The sequence below is a fragment of the Bombyx mori genome, chromosome 28 (genome assembly GCF_030269925.1).
Source record: "Bombyx mori chromosome 28, ASM3026992v2".
Classification (NCBI taxonomy): Eukaryota; Metazoa; Arthropoda; class Insecta; order Lepidoptera; family Bombycidae; genus Bombyx; species Bombyx mori.
The window spans coordinates 604,770-622,080 of NC_085134.1; the positions used below are offsets into that span (position 1 = coordinate 604,770).

A 17,311-nucleotide genomic window follows, 5' to 3' on the forward strand; every position below is an offset into this window, starting at 1 on the left:
ATAAGTTTAAACATTATTATGGTTGACAATATCAAACACTATTATATTATTCGATAATATTATCACAGTATTCGCCAAAACTGCACTATAGATTAATAATATTAATGACAAATAATATTAATCTACATATTTTCAATTCGACCACAGATTTTAAACAATAATAAAAGTTTCCCAATTGACAGTCAACAAAGAGTATATTTTTATGTATGTGTTGTATCAAGTACATGATAGGGTGCGTAATATTTTCTTTATTGGTTTAAGGTATCTGTTATGCATTATTTAAAAAAAATATTAGCACTTCTTCTCTATATTCCCTGTAAGTGTGGAAAATTTCATACTCCTCCGTCCGCGCAATTTTCGTAAAAAGGGATACAAAGTTTTTGCTTCACGTATTAATATATAGATAATAATTAATTAAGTTTCACATTTAGTAAAATTATTTTTTGTTAATTAAGTATGATACGATTTAAATAAATAATTAACAAGAGGGATAACTATTTAATATTTTTTATCTCGTTGAGCGATGGAATGATGATTACACTAACAGTACTGGAAAGTTTTAAAGCAGTAACGTAAAAAAAAAACTAACTAGATTTGAAAACAAATATAAATTGAAGTCGTCGTGGCCTACAGGATAAGATGTCCGGTGCATTCGTGTATAGCGATGCACCGGTGTTCGAATCTTAGGCGGGTACCAATTTTTCCAATGAAATACGTACTTAACAAAAGTTCACGGTTGACTTCCACAGTGAAGGAATATCATCGTGTAATAAAAATCAAACCTGTAAAATTATAATTTTCGTAATTCCTGGTGGCAAGACGTCTTGTGAGTTCGCACGGATGGGTGCCACCACCCTGCCTATTTCTGCCGTGAAGCAGTAATGCGTTTAGGTTTGAAGGGCGGGGAAGCCATTGTAACTATACTGAGACCTTAGAACTCATATCTCAAGGTGGGTGGCGCATTTACGTTGTAGATGTCTATGAGCTCCAGTAACCACTTAACACCAGGTGGGCTGTGAGCTCGTCCATCCATCTAAGCAATAAAAACAAAAGGTCGGTGGCATGGACCGTCCGCTACACTGCTACCGGTGGTTCAGTGAGGGTCGTCGACTCGCGGGATTTTTTTAATTTATTTAATAGGCATATAATACACATTACAAGCTTAAAATATACATAAAAAACACAAGTGATAAATAATAGTTTAAAAAAACTAAAAAAATACGCTCTTATAGAAAATTCAACTAAAAAATAGAAAATAAAAAAGCGTGGGGTGCATGGTATCAGTAGTTATAAATATTTTATGAACAGATATGAGTAGAAGGATTATTTTGATAATATCCTGAAAAGCACCCCACGCTTTTTTACAATAAAATCATTTTTTCTTACACTATTTTTAATTCAAATTCATTAAAATTTATTTTCTATTTTTTAGCTGGATTTTCTACAAAAGCGTATTTTTTTGGTTTTTTTTTAAACTATTTTTTATTTTTTAGCTAAATTTATATTTTTTAAATATTGAATTGTCATCGGTCTTTAATAAGTATGCTAAATTTCGAGTTAATCCGTTTTGAAGGGGGTCAATGCATGTTCAAAGATTCCGTAACATATATACGTCTGAAGCTAATAAAAGCGTATTAAAAAGAAACAAAATCTGGCTTGCAACATAAGCCATGTTAACATAACAGGACCAGTGTGATTAGTGCGAGTTGGAACGAAGTTCCTTATCGCGCGTTGTGAAAGGGGGCTAGACGGAAAAAATTCTTACGAAAAGTTGTCACGACCTTTTTAGATCCGTCATTCTGACCAATCAACGTGTAGGCGCTTATCGCGTGACATTGCTCGTATCCGATTGGTTCGCGTAATGAGTACAGTTTCTCGAGATAGCGTTTCAACAATAGTAATTTACAATAAACCTAAGAAAACTATTGTAAACATACTACATAATATTATTTGTTAATCTTAATCCTACATACTTACACAAAACTCAATCATGCAATGCACATAAAATCATACAATGTATCAAAACAAATAATAAACAAATAATAATTAAACCATGAAATGAAAAAACAACGAAACTAATAACCTGCAAACATTTTACCAATGCCACATCCATGCGAACTAGCTCCTTGTGGCGTCAATATCTACCCGCCACCGAGCGGCCGGCGGCTGGTCGAGGCGATCGTTGTACTTACCTTGCTTCTGTGGTAATCTACCCTCTTTATACATTTTAAGAAAATAATAATCTTTATAGTTTTTGTTAAATATATTGTCATAGCACCGCATGTTGTTACCATAAATTATTGTCATGTACTGCACGATCTAAATTAATTATAACTATTTTATTGTTCTCATTTAAGTGAATTTATGTAATTCTTTTGAGAATAAAAAATATCTTTAACCCGAATTTAGTTCATAGTATTGTTTTTTTCTTCTTCATAATGCCGTAATTTATTATTATAACTTTAAAAAAAAATTACAATTCCTTCACTAATTAATCGAAAGGAACTTCGTTCCATCCGGGTGTCCCTTGACACCTCTGAAGTTTTTTTTTTAACGTTCTCGATAGCGTGAAAGTTAGCTCATATTTTTATGGAATGGGATCGTTTGCCTATCTTTGCCGCTAGGGGCGCTGTTCCAACTGCACACAAAATTGGGTTAACTTTTACGCTATCCAGAACGTTAAGAAACTCGCACTAAGCACACAGCTGTATGCAACCGAATAGTAAGCCGGTTTGAGCGGCAGGTCGGCTTCCAAGCAACGGACGGTGGGGCGACAATACCGAATCTCGTTGCCCAATCAGGAATACACAAATTAAAACAACAACTTTGTTATAGACACATATATTTCTTTATACATAGCTTTAACACTATCACAGTACAGTTCCATCCCAAAACGAATATAATATATTTTTACAATCATTAATTAAACCCATTTAATAACAATAGCATAGATTCTGTTACAAAAACAAAATATTACAATGTACCCGATTAATAACTTTTTCTATTACAGCGCCATCTATCCACAACAGTTGTAAACATGCAAGTTCTAGTTGCTTGTAGCGCGGCAGACGATCTCGCGGTCTACCTGATGTTACGTGCTCACAAGATGTCTGCGATACGATAGATGGAGCTTTAATACAACTAGCAAGTCCAAAATAATCTCTTTCGTATAAAAATATAAATTTCTTAATGTATTGCTTACAAATTCGATCTCACACCTTTGACTTGTTTACTTTTGTATCTCCAGATGTCCTGAAAACCAGAAACATATTAATATGTGTGATGTTTAATTGTTTTTGAATTGAAACTTCTTTGGAATCGTGATTTCAAAGTCGACGAAACGAAAAAATAAGTCCATAGAGACACAAACACATAAATGTATGGGATTCAGCCGGCGAGAGAATGAGATAGAACACATTAGACGTTCTCGGTCTAAGTAATAAGTAATAAGCGGCTCTATCCCCACTATCGTCTACTAAGCATTGTCCATATGTATGCTTCTGTGGGATTGCCAGTATATCTATATCTTATTTATAAGTTTCACTTCTACCGTGTGTGACTTGCACACAAACACACGCTTATTTATTATTTGACAACACCGGACATGCTTCCGGTCTATCTGATTTGAATTAATTAATTGAGCTCGGATGTAGGATGTCTATTAAAAAAAAAAAAGGTTTTTGCAAATTTAAAACATGTATAAAAAAACCTCAATAGCTCATGTCGGGTTTAACGATAACACTTTAATACCGACATCGAATTGTGTTTTGATTTTTAGCGCATAAAAGTATTCATTGGTCGATTTAAAGTCCACTGAGTTTCTCGCCGGATCTTCTCAGTGGGACGCGTTTCCGATCCGGTGGTAGATTTAAGCACGGCTCTTGCTAGGGTCAGTGTTAGCAACACTCCGGTTTGAGCCCTGTGAGATCATCTACTAGTTCGGTGAATCTAGAATAACTCATTGAGGTTATTAGAATAGGTAGAAAAAATGAGGTCGATTTTGTTTGTTTGTTAAGCTATTGCATAGTTTTTATGCTTTGAGCGCGGCGACCGAATCGAGAAATTCCGTAACGAAAATAAAACCTAACACCCCCACTCCGCCTACCATGTAGTTCGCGTTCAACACATTCACACGTTGCGCTTGTGTAGTGTTTGTGAATAAGCGCGCGGCGTGACGTCATCATGAAAAGTCTGCCCATCTCTTTCTCGCGCGGTCTAGCTTATGAGTGTGAAGGGGACAGTTAATGTTTTGCTTTTGTTAATGTTTATAAATATAGCGTGGCCTTATTTTTTTTATTGTCTAATTATAATTGCATAAGTTGATAAAATATACTATGCAATAGCTTTATCGCGGCAGTCCCCCGAGTGCCACACGTTTTTTTTTTGTATTGCTTTTGTAGGCAGACGATGCGGCCCACCTGATGGTGAGTAGTTACCGTCGCCCATGGACTTCAGCAATGCCAGGGACATGATTATGATTCGTTTAAGTGTGGTTCCCCTGCGCGCACCTGATAGCTGACTCGGAGTCCCCGGCGGGTGGCGGCGGCCTGCACGTCGGCGGCGAGGCGCTCCTGCACGGAGCCGCGCACGTCCACGTACTCGCACGCGCTGCTCGCGAAGTGCACCGTGATCGCCTTCCGGTGCCGCTGTGTGACAAACGTGAGGATATACTGCATTTACCTTTTTAATACGCTCTTATTACCTTCAGACGTATGTAATATGTATGTATGTAACGGAATCTTTGAACATGATTTTAAACCCCTTTAAAACGTCGGATTAACGCGAAATTTGGTAAATATGAAAAAATGAAAAATAAATTTTAAAATTGAATTAAAAATAGTATAAGAAAAAAAAATTTTTAGCGTATTTTATGACCTGGTAACTAAGACCTTTCAGTGTTTTTTTTTATTGCTTAGATGTGTGGACGAGCTCACAGCCCACCTGGTGTTAAATGGTTGCTGGAGTCTATATAATATATCTATAACGTAAATGCCGCCACTCACCTTCCTTCACCGTAGAAGTCAATCGTGAACATTTGTTGAGTACGTATTTCTAGAAAAATTGGTACCCGCCTGCGGGATTCGAACACCGGTGCATCGCTCAACACGAATGCACCGGACGTCTTATCCTTTAGACCACGACGACTGTCCCGGGCTACAGCGGGCGCGGCGGGCTGGGTGTGTACCTGGGTGCGGTTGGGTCCGGAGCCGTGGAGCAGGCGCGGGTGCAGCAGCACGGTGTCCCCGGGGGCCATGTCCACAGAGACACGGGCGTGCTCCGGGGCGAGCGTCTCTTCGTTCAAAATCCCGTGGTACAGTTTACCGGCCTCCTGAATTTTTTATTTATTATTGATGACTAGCTGACCCGGCAGACTTCGTAGTGCCTCAATCGATAAATAAAAGACCTAAACTTTTGTATAAAATAAACTTAAAACAAACAAAAGGAATCCATCCGACGGGGAACACATCAAAGGGAAAACAAAATTGTTATTTTTATTTAATTCCGAGCATTTTCATATTTATCTGTTAAAAATACTCTGGACTTCCACAAATAATTCAAGACTAAAATTAGCCAAATCGTTCCAGCCGTTCTCGAGTTTTAGCGAGACTAACGAACAGCAATTCATTTTTATATATGAGTCGACTATTATCAAAGCCGGCAATCTGACTTTTGGACAATGATTGGTAAATCAGAAAAACGAATTATTGACTTTGTATTCCATTGGCAGTCACAAAACTCTTCGGAACGACATCTTAGATAAATAACAGGTTAACTATTAACCTTTATTTAATGCAGGTTTTGAACCGTATTCTTTGAAGGAGACGATTATATTCAAATAAATCTGTATTGACATATCAATAAATTTTTTTTGTCCAAATGTACAGATTGCCGCCTTTGATAATAGACGACTCATATATAGAATGTGTCTCGCTCTAAATCAGCGGTCGGGGAACTTTTTTAATTATTACCCCAAAATATTTTTGTGTAAGTTGATATTACCCCATGGCGAAGAACAAAAAAAAATTAAATCGCTTCTTTTTAGCATCTTTCATATTATAGCCCGCGTGATAATTTTGAAAAAGAAAACATATATTTTTTCGTTTTGTTTCATTTCGTTTCATCGAGTTTGAAATCACAACGATTCTAAACAAGTTTCACTTCAATATAAACTTTTTACTCACAAAAGTTTCATTTTTAACCCCCAAAATTTCATTTTACCCCATTTGGGGTAATTTACCCCGGTTCCCCGACCGCTGCTCTAAATGATGAAATATTTATTTACGTATTCCAGTTTAACTTCTTCATTTTTAAATTGAAAACAATTTCAAACTAGAAAAAAAACTGTTCGTGAAAAAAATCCATATAATAATATGATCCTTTAATGTAGAATCAGATGTATAAATAAAAAATAAAAAAAAATCGTACATATTATATGTGCCGATGTTCCCCAGTGTTTCCCAACCTTTTTTATGCCATGCCCCACTGTAACGCTTTTAAATTTTTATGCGCCCCAAACATAAAAATAATAATTTGTTCAATTAAGAAACTTAAATAATCAGTTTTAGAAAGAAATCACTATGAAATTGTTATCAAAACAGTAAGCAATATTTCAAAACATATAAAAAAAGTGAAATTCAAAATAATTTTAATACAGATTTTCTATATTAATTTAGTGCAATTGCTCCCCTTAATTATCAGACTGCCCCTTTGTGGAGCATGGGCCCCACGTTGGGAAGCACTGCTGTAGAAGTAATGTCACACACAGCCGTTATATACAAATGAGACTTGATAGTGATGTCTGTGGACTGCACCTGCACAGTAATATTACAATACAAGGCTATCTTCGTTACTCGTCAGTCGAGTTTCTTTTTTAATATTTATTATTGATTTATTGTTGTCAAAAAAAACAATTGTAAAAATATGATCACCAGGCGAACACTAGTCGGAATAGTGTACAAAAATACAAATTGATTTTTTCTATTTATTAATGCAGTGCATGCAGCATTTATTAATGTAATCTCTATTTATTTATCACAAGTGCCATAATAATCAGAAGATACGTATGTGACTCCGGCTCATAGAGACAGCATTGCTGTGCCAACAGCCAGGCAACTTGCCACTTCTCTCCTTGAACATCTATTGTATCATACTTTCCCTCTCCCTCTCACCTTAACCTTTAAATGTGTGAGCCCTACAGATATTTTGCTCCCAATCTATTATTGGTCTCTGGTCTCACGAATAAATCCAACTCCCTAACTGTCAACTCACCGGCACATCACCATGGGGGTATAAAATATCTTGCTTATGAGACTTTGGAATGACATACAGACAGCCATTATCCTTATTGACATGGTCCACGGCAGTCCATGAGCCTATGATCTTATCCACAGGTCTGATCGGGAAATAAAATAAATCCTGAAAACATTTATGGACATTAAATATGATTTTTATTTGAAATGCTTCTAGTTATTGGAAGTTCAATATATTGCGGTTTCCCTTTCAAGTACTTTCAATACTTTTTTTCTAAATAGTCAACAAAGCTTGTATAAACTTGTTTGTGTAGACTCATTTCATTCATATTTGATGTCATCGCACTATGGTAGGTGATCAATCTATAATTATGTTAAAAGGAATCTCTGAGATTATACTGCAGAAGGGGTATGAACTTTACTTGTGTATAATGACGGTCCCTACGTATAAAGAGTCATGTCCAAAATCACGTTTTTTTATTAGTTCATAATCATTTTTTTTCATTTTTATTCATTCATTTTTGTTCATAATCAATTCATTACCACATATATCTTTTATTTTATAATTAATATTTCAAAGGATAAATAGACGTATAAGATGTTAACTTCTAAAACAAAAATACTTTGTTGATGTAGATACAGTCATCCTTATATGAAGTTTTATACGGTCTTAAAAATTATTAATATGTTATTATTTAATAGTTGTGGTAGAAATAGTCATTTAACTACTTTTCCGGGTAAATCGAAGATATTACAAATAATTATTATACCATTAGAACCGGCCAAAATGGAATACTTGAAATCAATACTAAAAAGATAGAAGTTACTTTTATGATTTAATTACACATGAGATTTGAAATTTTAAAACACTCTCCTGTAAACCAGCATTTTTGACATGACGTTTTGTACGTAGAGGCCTTTGATATGGACATGGTCACTCAAGAGGGTACTCAATATTCACCTGGTGCGGCGGATGTCTGGCGGTACCTGGGGGTTTGTTGATGAACATGCTGTGAATAGCCGTTATGTCATCACCAATAAACTGCGAGATCACATCCAATAGCCTGGGATGTTCACCATAGGTCATGAACACATCATCATATAAGATTTCTTGGAGCTGAAAAAGTTTATATTTCAATTGTTGCTCATCACATTTAGAGGGTTCGGTGTCTATGAGGGCTCATAATTTGTTATTAGCTGTTATTTAATTAAAAGTGAGACTGATATTTCACATTTCAAAAAAATTCTAAATCTAAATACAAATAAATTTGGTTGGTTTTTCCATACGCGAATCTGTGGTTTTAAGAACAGCACAAGCAAATATATGTTAGACTAACTACTTTAGAGATAAATATTATTAGCAGAAAAAAATTTACACAGAATATTTACATGTTTAGAAAGTTCTAAGTTTATAGAGCTCTACAACATTTATAATTTCTATGGTTACCTTATTAATGTATTCTTCAGGTTTTAAGTTCTTCTCAAAAAGTGCCTGTTCTTTGACAATCATAACAGGGCTGTCAACTATTCCTTTGCATATTTGCAGAAAGCGCTGTCTGAATAAATAAAAACAACTAATTGCAGTTGGAAATGCATGAGCTGGTAGTATTGTGAGCACTCACTTTTTTTTTTATACTTCCTTTAAAAATCTGATTTGTGAGTATCTTTTTTTTCTACCTATTCACTGGTAGTCTAAGGGGCTATTATTCCAGTTATACTCAAACGGCTAGATGAGCTCACGGGCTAAGCCTAAGAGAGTTTGCTTACACTAGCCCGAGCAACAGCAGTGCTTCGCAGAATCTACCACCGGATCGGCACCGCGACCCACTGAGAAGATCCGGCGAGAAACCCAGTGGGCTGTGTCTATGATTTAGTTCGCTCGTTGAAATCTTCAAACTCGAGTTGGACGAGAAAACAGAATTGTGATGTCTATGAACTTTGGCATCCAATTAAAATGATAAGTTTGTGCATTGAACTGTAAGTGCAATAAAAAAAGAAAATTATCTCTGGGATTGCAATATATGTATGTAGATAGATGAGCGGCAATATATGTATGGTAGATAGCCATCACACATTCAGACTGTTGTTCATTGGAGCAATATCCCAAGCTTTGGTTCATGTCACAATAAAGATAAAATAAGTAGTTTCAGCAAATTTTTTTTATTTCCTTTTTTTTCCCCTACCTATGCTGATAGCCTTGAGAGGCTATTTCAGCTTCGCCCTAACGTTTGTAGGTGAGCTTGCGGGGCTCAACAGGAGAGTTGCTAACACTGACCCTAGCAAGAGCAGTGCTTCGCAGAATCTACCACCAGATCGGAAACGCGACCCACTGAGAAGATCCGGCGAGAAACTCAGTGGGCTGTGTCTATCAATTAGTTCGCTCGTCGAGCCCTTCGTCGCAAGCGATGGGTTCGACGAGGACGGTGACCGGTTCAGCAAATGAATGTGTTTTATGTACTCAATATATTTATTGAGTACATGAAACACATTCATTTACATGAAACATGAAACTATACACATGAGTACATGAAAGTACATGAAACATTAACATGAGTACATGAAAGAGTACATGAAACTATTAATAAATAATCATTATATAACATCATACAACAGCCAAAGGTTTTGATTTAACTATGCTTAATAGAAATTATATACAATAAATATTACCCACTTGTAACTATATAATGAAGTGAAATCAATTAATTCCTTGATTACTAGATACCCATTCTCCCAATAGAATGATTTTTGTTCCTCCGACAATCTGTAGTTCTGTGGCAGCTCTGAGAACACTCTGTAAAATAAATCTAAGTTATAATAATAGAGCTTATTAGTACTACAAGTAATTATACTTAGTTTGATAAACAATCTCTGGCTTCAGGTAGGGTCTCTCACACAACAATAATTCTGGCAGGAGCTACTGTATTCATCCACAGTGGGAATGTCCCCTTCAGTTTTTTCCGAGGATTATGATATGTCTTTCTTCAAATGAGCCTGAAGTCCACAATAGTACTAAGTGGCTTGTCTAGGCCCCTAGTATATATAGGTGTTGTACATGAGCGACGGTGACCACTTACATTCGGGTGGGCCGTGTAGACTCACTTTGTCTACAAAGACGATAAAAAAAAATATTTACAAGGAGATATTTCTCAAATAAAAGCATTTGTCACATATAAAAAATAGTTACAAAAACTTATCGTTATTCAATATTGCACAGTGAGTAACCCAAGCTAGTATTTCTAATATTTTCTTGAGTTAGTAGTATTTTTTCCAGTTTTACTACCAGAAACATACTCGAATACCAAGTATAAGTCATATCAGTTCAAAATTTTAAAGTCGTTATATTGATCAGTTCAATCAGAATTTTTACGCAGATTTCGGGGTGCAATTTTCAGAGTCAACAGGTCCACATTGAGTCTCATGAACTCTCCCATCAAACGGTGCATTTTTATTTTTTTATTGCTTAGATGGATAGACGAGCTCACAGCCCACCTGGTGTTAAGTGGTTACTGGAGCCCATAGACATCTCGAACGTAAATGTGACACCCACCTTGAGATATAAGTTCTAAGATCTCAGTATAGTTACAACGACTGTCCTACCCTTCAGACCGAAACGCATTACTGCTTCACGGCAAAAATAGGCAGGGCGGTGGTACCTACCCTCCGGTCACCGTTCTCGTCGAACCCGTCGCTCGCGACGAAGGGCTCGACGAGTAAATTAACCCTCAGACAGTGGGTCGCGTTTTCGATCCGGTGGTAGATTCTGCGAAGCACGGTTCTTGCTAGGGTTTGTGTTAGCAACTTCGTCAGGTTTGAGCCCCGTGAGCTCACCTACTAGTTAAGGTTCCGCTGGAATAGCCTCTCAAGGCAACCAGCTTAGGTAGGATAAAAAAAAATAGGTACCTACCCGCGCGGACAAGAGGTCCTACCACCAGTAAAATTAAGTTGGAATATCGCCTTAGGCTACCGGCGATTACGCAGGGAACAATATAGCCTCGACCTACTGCACCACATGATATCATACGATGTTCAGATAAACAAAATGATGTAGATACTTACGGATTAGGTAGAACTTTTAAACCTTTTAAAGGCATTTTGTAGTTTGAACTAATATACGTTTTAATTAATTAAAAGCAACTTCCAAACTAAGAATTATTCACACAGAACTCGGAAATTTTTTGTTCAATGTAGGTACCTACGTAATACGCATAATTAGTACACTCACAATACATTTATTACACTTGTTTTTATGTGAATTAAGTGATAAAACTCTCGAATATATTAAGTGTATAATCTATGGATAAAACAAAACAAGTAGCAGCAGTTTTATTTTTCCAATTGGAAAGGCAAAGATATCATACCATACAGCCTTTTTTTTTATTGCCCTTGTAGGCAGACGAGCATACGGCCCACCTGATGGTGAGTGGTTACCGTCGCCCATGGTAATAAATATATAATAAATAATAAAGCCTAATCTTTTATATATTTTTTTATATGAAAAATGATATTATGAAATGAAATAAAATAAAGTCACATGAAATTATATGAGATGATATGGGATGAAATATAATCTCAGTAAAATGGTGGACTTTTTGGAGCATCCAGAGAAGTTACGTCCAGCGGCTTTGTTTCATTTTCCCACATTTGTGCACCTTTAAAATTAATAAGCAGTTAATAAACCAACGTTATTACTTATTACAAATTACATAATATATAATAATAAATAAAATATATTAAAAATATCCAAAATAAAATAATTCACACAACTTCGCTCCTCGTGTTCCCGCCAAAAATTCTTTTTTAACTACATAACATTTTCCTTTTTATTTTTTCTTCTTCGACCGAAAAACAAGCAATGGAAACACTGACCACAAATTACATCTTTTATGACAAAGGCTTGCTATTAGATGAAAAAAATATTTAAAAAAGAACTTAAATATGTTTGAAATGAAATTGATTATATACCGTACTGAAATCAACTGTAATTAAATCAGATGAGGCAAGACAACACCGTAGGGGTTGAATGAGGTGAAATTAAATAACCTTTCAGTAAAAACAAAAAAAGCCATGTCCAGCGATTTTGTTTCCATAATTTTGGTTTTATGCGTGTTTTTATTGTTTTCAATGTCAAGTTGTGTGTTCATTAACAATTCAACCTATAATTAAGAAGAAATATTTGACTGACTTCTATTTATCTTAAGAACTTGTTTGTTTCTCAATTTTTTTTAATTTTTATTTTTATTTTAATTATTATCTTTGTTTTGGAGGAAATCGTCGTCGTTGATATTAGTTTTAGTACTTTAGTAATGTAACAATAAAAGTTCTTTTTTACAACTGTTTTGTTGCTATGTATGGTAGACCATGTCACGGTACAACCAGATGTCTTAAATGTGCAGCCTCGGAGAAATAAGGTCACAGTTATATAGTATAATGGCTGTTTCCCACAAGATATAACCTTAATTTTTTTTGGACAGAGAGCCGATTATAGAGGTGTCCGCGCCTTGAGAGGACGCGGGATATGGGACTTAACGGTCTGCAGATTTTGGGAGCAGACCACGGGTCCAAGATATTTTTAGGGCTCCACCCACCCACTTTTGAAGTCGTCGTGGCCTAAAGGATAAGACGTCCGGTGCATTCGTGTTGAAGCGATGCATCGGTGTTCGAATCCCGCAGGTGGGTACCAATTTTTCTAATGAAATACGTACTCAACAAATGTTCACGATTGACTTCCACGGTGAAGGAATAACATCGTGTAATAAAAATCAAACCCGCAAAATTATAATTTGCGTAATTACTGGTGGTAGGACCTCTTGTGAGACCGCGCGGGTGGGTACCACCACCCTGCCTATTTCTGCCGTGAAGCAGTAATGCGTTTCGGTTTGAAGGGTGGGGCAGCCGTTGTAACTATACTTGAGACCTTAGAACTTATATCTCAAGGTGGGTGGCGCATTTACGTTGTGGATGTCTATGGGCTCCAGTAACCACTTATCACCAGGTGGGCTGTGAGCTCGTCCACCCATCTAAGCAATAAAAAAAAAAACGATTCCCCTTGTAGTTTCTCACCCGACGTGTACTCTCCACCCGGGGTCAGGACTCGGGCAGATTAGGGAGGTTCACGCGGTCAACACTAGACTCGCAAAGCCACCCCTAGGATGCCGGACCGATAGATCATAGAGGAGATTGTCGATCACCGACTCCGGCCTCCATGTTGCGACGATCTGTCATGCCGCCCGGGCGATACCGCTGGTATTCCGGGATACCTCGTTAGGTGAGAACCAGTCTGTCGAGTCGGAACGCGATATACCGGCGACCGGGTTGCTTTTCCACAGTATCTCCGGCGGCGACAGCAATGAGGATTGCACCGCAGACCGCAGCCACCGCGCGTGTCCCAACCTCATGGTGCCAGCGCGCTAGAGTGACGGTAGCGTACTGTTAAACGGGAATTTAAAAATCCCTTTTAAAAAATATATATATTTATTTAACCTTAAATTGACACAAGAGTAGGCAACCGCTCTTGACTAAGATGGGAAACAGACTAGCTTGTATTATATTGGAACTGAGTATATCAATTTGGAAGATTGCTGATTTCACTCGGCAGTCCTGCAGAGAAGCATTATATCTTACCGTGAGGGGGTATAAGAGTACGCAGCTTCGAACCCTCAATCACCCCGTGACCATCACCAGCAGGAGACTGCCCCCTCAGAGGTGTCGGAGTTGGGCGAACGTCCTCGTCCGATTCTTGGCTTATCACGGCGAAAGAAGAGCTGTTGGAGTTTTGAATATATAAGTAATGGCTGGCAGCACTGATCACATGTGAAGTGACAGTTTTCGAATATTCCCGGTCATCGTTCTCGTCGAACCCGTCGCTTACGACGAAGGGCTCGACGAGTAAATTAGCCCTCAGACACAGCCCACTGAGTTTCTCGCTGGATCTTTTCAGTGGGTCGCGTTACCGATCCGGTGGTAGATTCTGCGAAGCACGGCTCTTCATAGGGTTCGTGTTAGCAACGTTGTCAGGTTTGAGCCCCGTGAGCTCACTTACTAGTTAAGGTTGTTAGTGGGTACATCCCTATTAATAAGTGTGAGCTGTAGCACGACACTAATAAACAAAAAAAGTCTATGAAGAGTAGCGTCAGTACACTATGGTCTAAGAAAATGTACCTATAACTGTAAAAACATGTCTTAAATAAATAATATTAATAAAAGGTTCGTTTCTCTCATCTGAGCATTTCCATACCCTTCAAAGGTTACGCTGATATAGCCTCTCAAGGCTCTCAGATTAGGTAGGAAAAAAAGAAAAAAATCGAATATTGGAATGTTTATTTAAACGTTTAAAACAGATAATTGTAACACACACGGACAGTGCGACCTCTTAGGGTTTTATAAAAATAAAATATTGTAATGGTGTAACAGTGTAAAAAGTTTTTGCAATATAATTATATTAACCACGAAGCAGTGTTTTTAAATAGCCTCTCACCTTCGATCAATAATAGTAACAATAGTTACAATTGTTGATCGAAGCCTCTCACCTACAAACCCAATCCCTTCAAATAGAACCGTCCAACAAGAGCTTTCCCTCTCCCGCCGCCTCCTTCTGCGAGATAAAGAACTCGTAGAAGTCGAGAATCGCCTAACTCTTTACTAACCTAGTCTGTCTCAATAGAAATGTTGTTCTCTTACTCTTAAGTTTAGGTGTTACGGTTTACTCTTTATATAAGTACTAGCTGACCCGGCAGACTTCGTAGTGCCTCAATCGATAAATAAAAGACGTAAACTTTTGTATAAAATAAACTTAAAATAAACAAAAGGAATCCGCCCGACGGGGGACATATCAAAGGAAAGAAAATGTTGTTATTTTTATTTAATTCCGATTTTCATATTTATCTACCTTTTAAATCTTCTCTGGACTTCCACAAATAATTCAAGACCAAAATTAGCCAAATCGGTCCAGCCGTTCTCGAGTTTTAGCGAGACTAACGAACAGCAATTCATTTTTATATATATAGACTAACGGCACGCTCCGGCTGCGCTCGGGTCTTTAACAAAAATTTCAAATATTTGGCGTTTGTGTTATTTTTTTTAAATAAAAGTAAAAACACTCATTGCCTAGTAAAATTATAGCACAAATTGAGTTGCTCTATAAAGAGAAAGAACATTTAAAGCTATTGCTTCACCACTTTTTTAATGTTTTTTATATTTCAATATTTCAGAATGCTTTTATATTTCTAATGTTCCTTCTTATAATGTTTCAATATTCAAAATTCCATTTATGTCATCTTTATAACATATTAACCTCTTTTAAGATAAATCGTATAGGGGTCACATAAGTAAATCGTAGAAATAAACAAAAATGTATACTAACAATCTAATTTAAGAGGAATTTCACAATGCGTTTGCTATGTTAATAATATACAAAAACAGTAGGTAACGTCTTTTTGTTACAATATTCTTTTTGCTCATACTCCCTATCAATAGTTTTGAATAACATTTTACACCTGTAAATTCCATTAGGCATAGCAAATCTTTTTTATAAATCTTCACCTCTTTAAAAGTGTTTATCGAATTTTAAAACATGTTCAATTCATATGTCAATCGGCATCAATTCACCCGTATAATAAACATACTTATGTAGTTAATTGTAAGACAGATGTTTAAGTTTTTTATTAAAAAAAAAAAATTGTATTGTAAAGTTGTATTTTTGTATTTTGGGATGAGTTAAAGGAAAATGTCTTGCGTGTATTCCATGTTTAATATTCATCTTAATCCTAGTTTACAATTATAAAGAAGCCTATGTTTCTGGGTGGTCCGCCTTATTAGGGGGACATACGAGATTACACCTATTAACTATGTTATATACTAAATGCTATGCTAATACTATGCTATAATATATAAGTATACACACTTCAGTATCTTATAACGAACGCCTGTATCCCGGAATGAAATATTCATAAAAATAGATTGGTTCAAAATTATCTTCTTATTCATTTTAGAATGTTATTCTACCTCGAACCCGACAGAGGCTAATTTAGATTTTATACCTTAAAGAGCTTAGAAACACGTTTTTTGAAGGCTTGGACGGGTCACTTAATGTTATGTAGTTACAGCAGCCTATATAAAACGTAAATGCCGCCACCTACCTTGTGACTTGTATAGTATATCGATTACCCCACCTTACAAACCGGAACCCATTATTGATTCGCGGCAGAAACAGGTAGGGTGGTGGTACCTATCCGACAAGACGTCCTACCAAAAGTAATTACCCAATTTAATTTTTCGGGTCTTATTTTTTATTACACGATGTTGTTCCTTCATCTCGCCGGCAAGAAGTGGATGAGGAGAGCCGTAGACCGGGCTCAGTGGTGTGGATTGGGAGGGGCCTATGTCCAGCAGTGGACGACTGTGGGCTGATGATGATGATGATGATTCCTTCATCGTTCAAGTCATTAGTGAACATATGTTACGCATGTATTTAATTGGAAAAATTCAAACCTGGCTGCGGAGTTCGAACACCGCCACAGTGGCATCGTTCGATACGAGGACACCGGGCGTCTTATCCTGTGTGCCTAGTGCGAGTTTTATCCTTTACCCCACTGAGTTTCTCGCCGGATCTTCCCAGTGGGTCGCGATTCCGGTGGTACATTCTGCGAAGCACTGCTCTTGCTATGGTTAGTTTTTATTTTTTTATTGCTTAGATGTTTGGACGAGCTTACAGCCCACCTGGTGTTAAGTGGTTACTGGAACCCATAGACATCTACAACGTAAATACGCCACACACCTTAAGATATAAGTTCTAAGGTCTCAGTATAGTTACAACGGCTGCCCCACCTTTCAAACCGAAACGCATTACTGCTTCACGGCAGAAATAGGCGGGGTGGTGGTACCTACCCGTGCGGACTCACAAGAGGTCCTACCACCAGTGATTGCGCAAATTATAATTTTGCGGGTTTGATTTTTATGACACGATGTTATTCCTTCACCGTGGAAATCAACCGTGAACAATTGTTAAGTACGTATTTCATTAGAAAAATTAGTACCCGCCTGCGGGATTCGAACACCGTTGCATC

At 37.0% G+C, this 17,311-nt stretch overlaps 2 protein-coding genes across 2 annotated transcripts in view; one reads left to right on the forward strand and one right to left on the reverse strand.

Moving 5' to 3' along the window:
- LOC101739898 (uncharacterized) overlaps window positions 1-17,311 on the forward strand; it is a 127,085-nt gene that overhangs the window by 85,210 nt on the left and 24,564 nt on the right. The gene's annotated exons all lie outside the window — the stretch shown is intronic.
- LOC692832 (phytanoyl-CoA dioxygenase peroxisomal precursor) lies at window positions 3,061-11,522 on the reverse strand. The gene is given in 8 exon segments (NM_001046677.1): window positions 3,061-3,252; window positions 4,509-4,646; window positions 5,186-5,329; window positions 7,270-7,416; window positions 8,212-8,367; window positions 8,698-8,806; window positions 9,922-10,041; window positions 11,307-11,522. Coding segments are annotated over 8 exon segments (903 nt in total). The 5' UTR covers window positions 11,342-11,522; the 3' UTR covers window positions 3,061-3,198.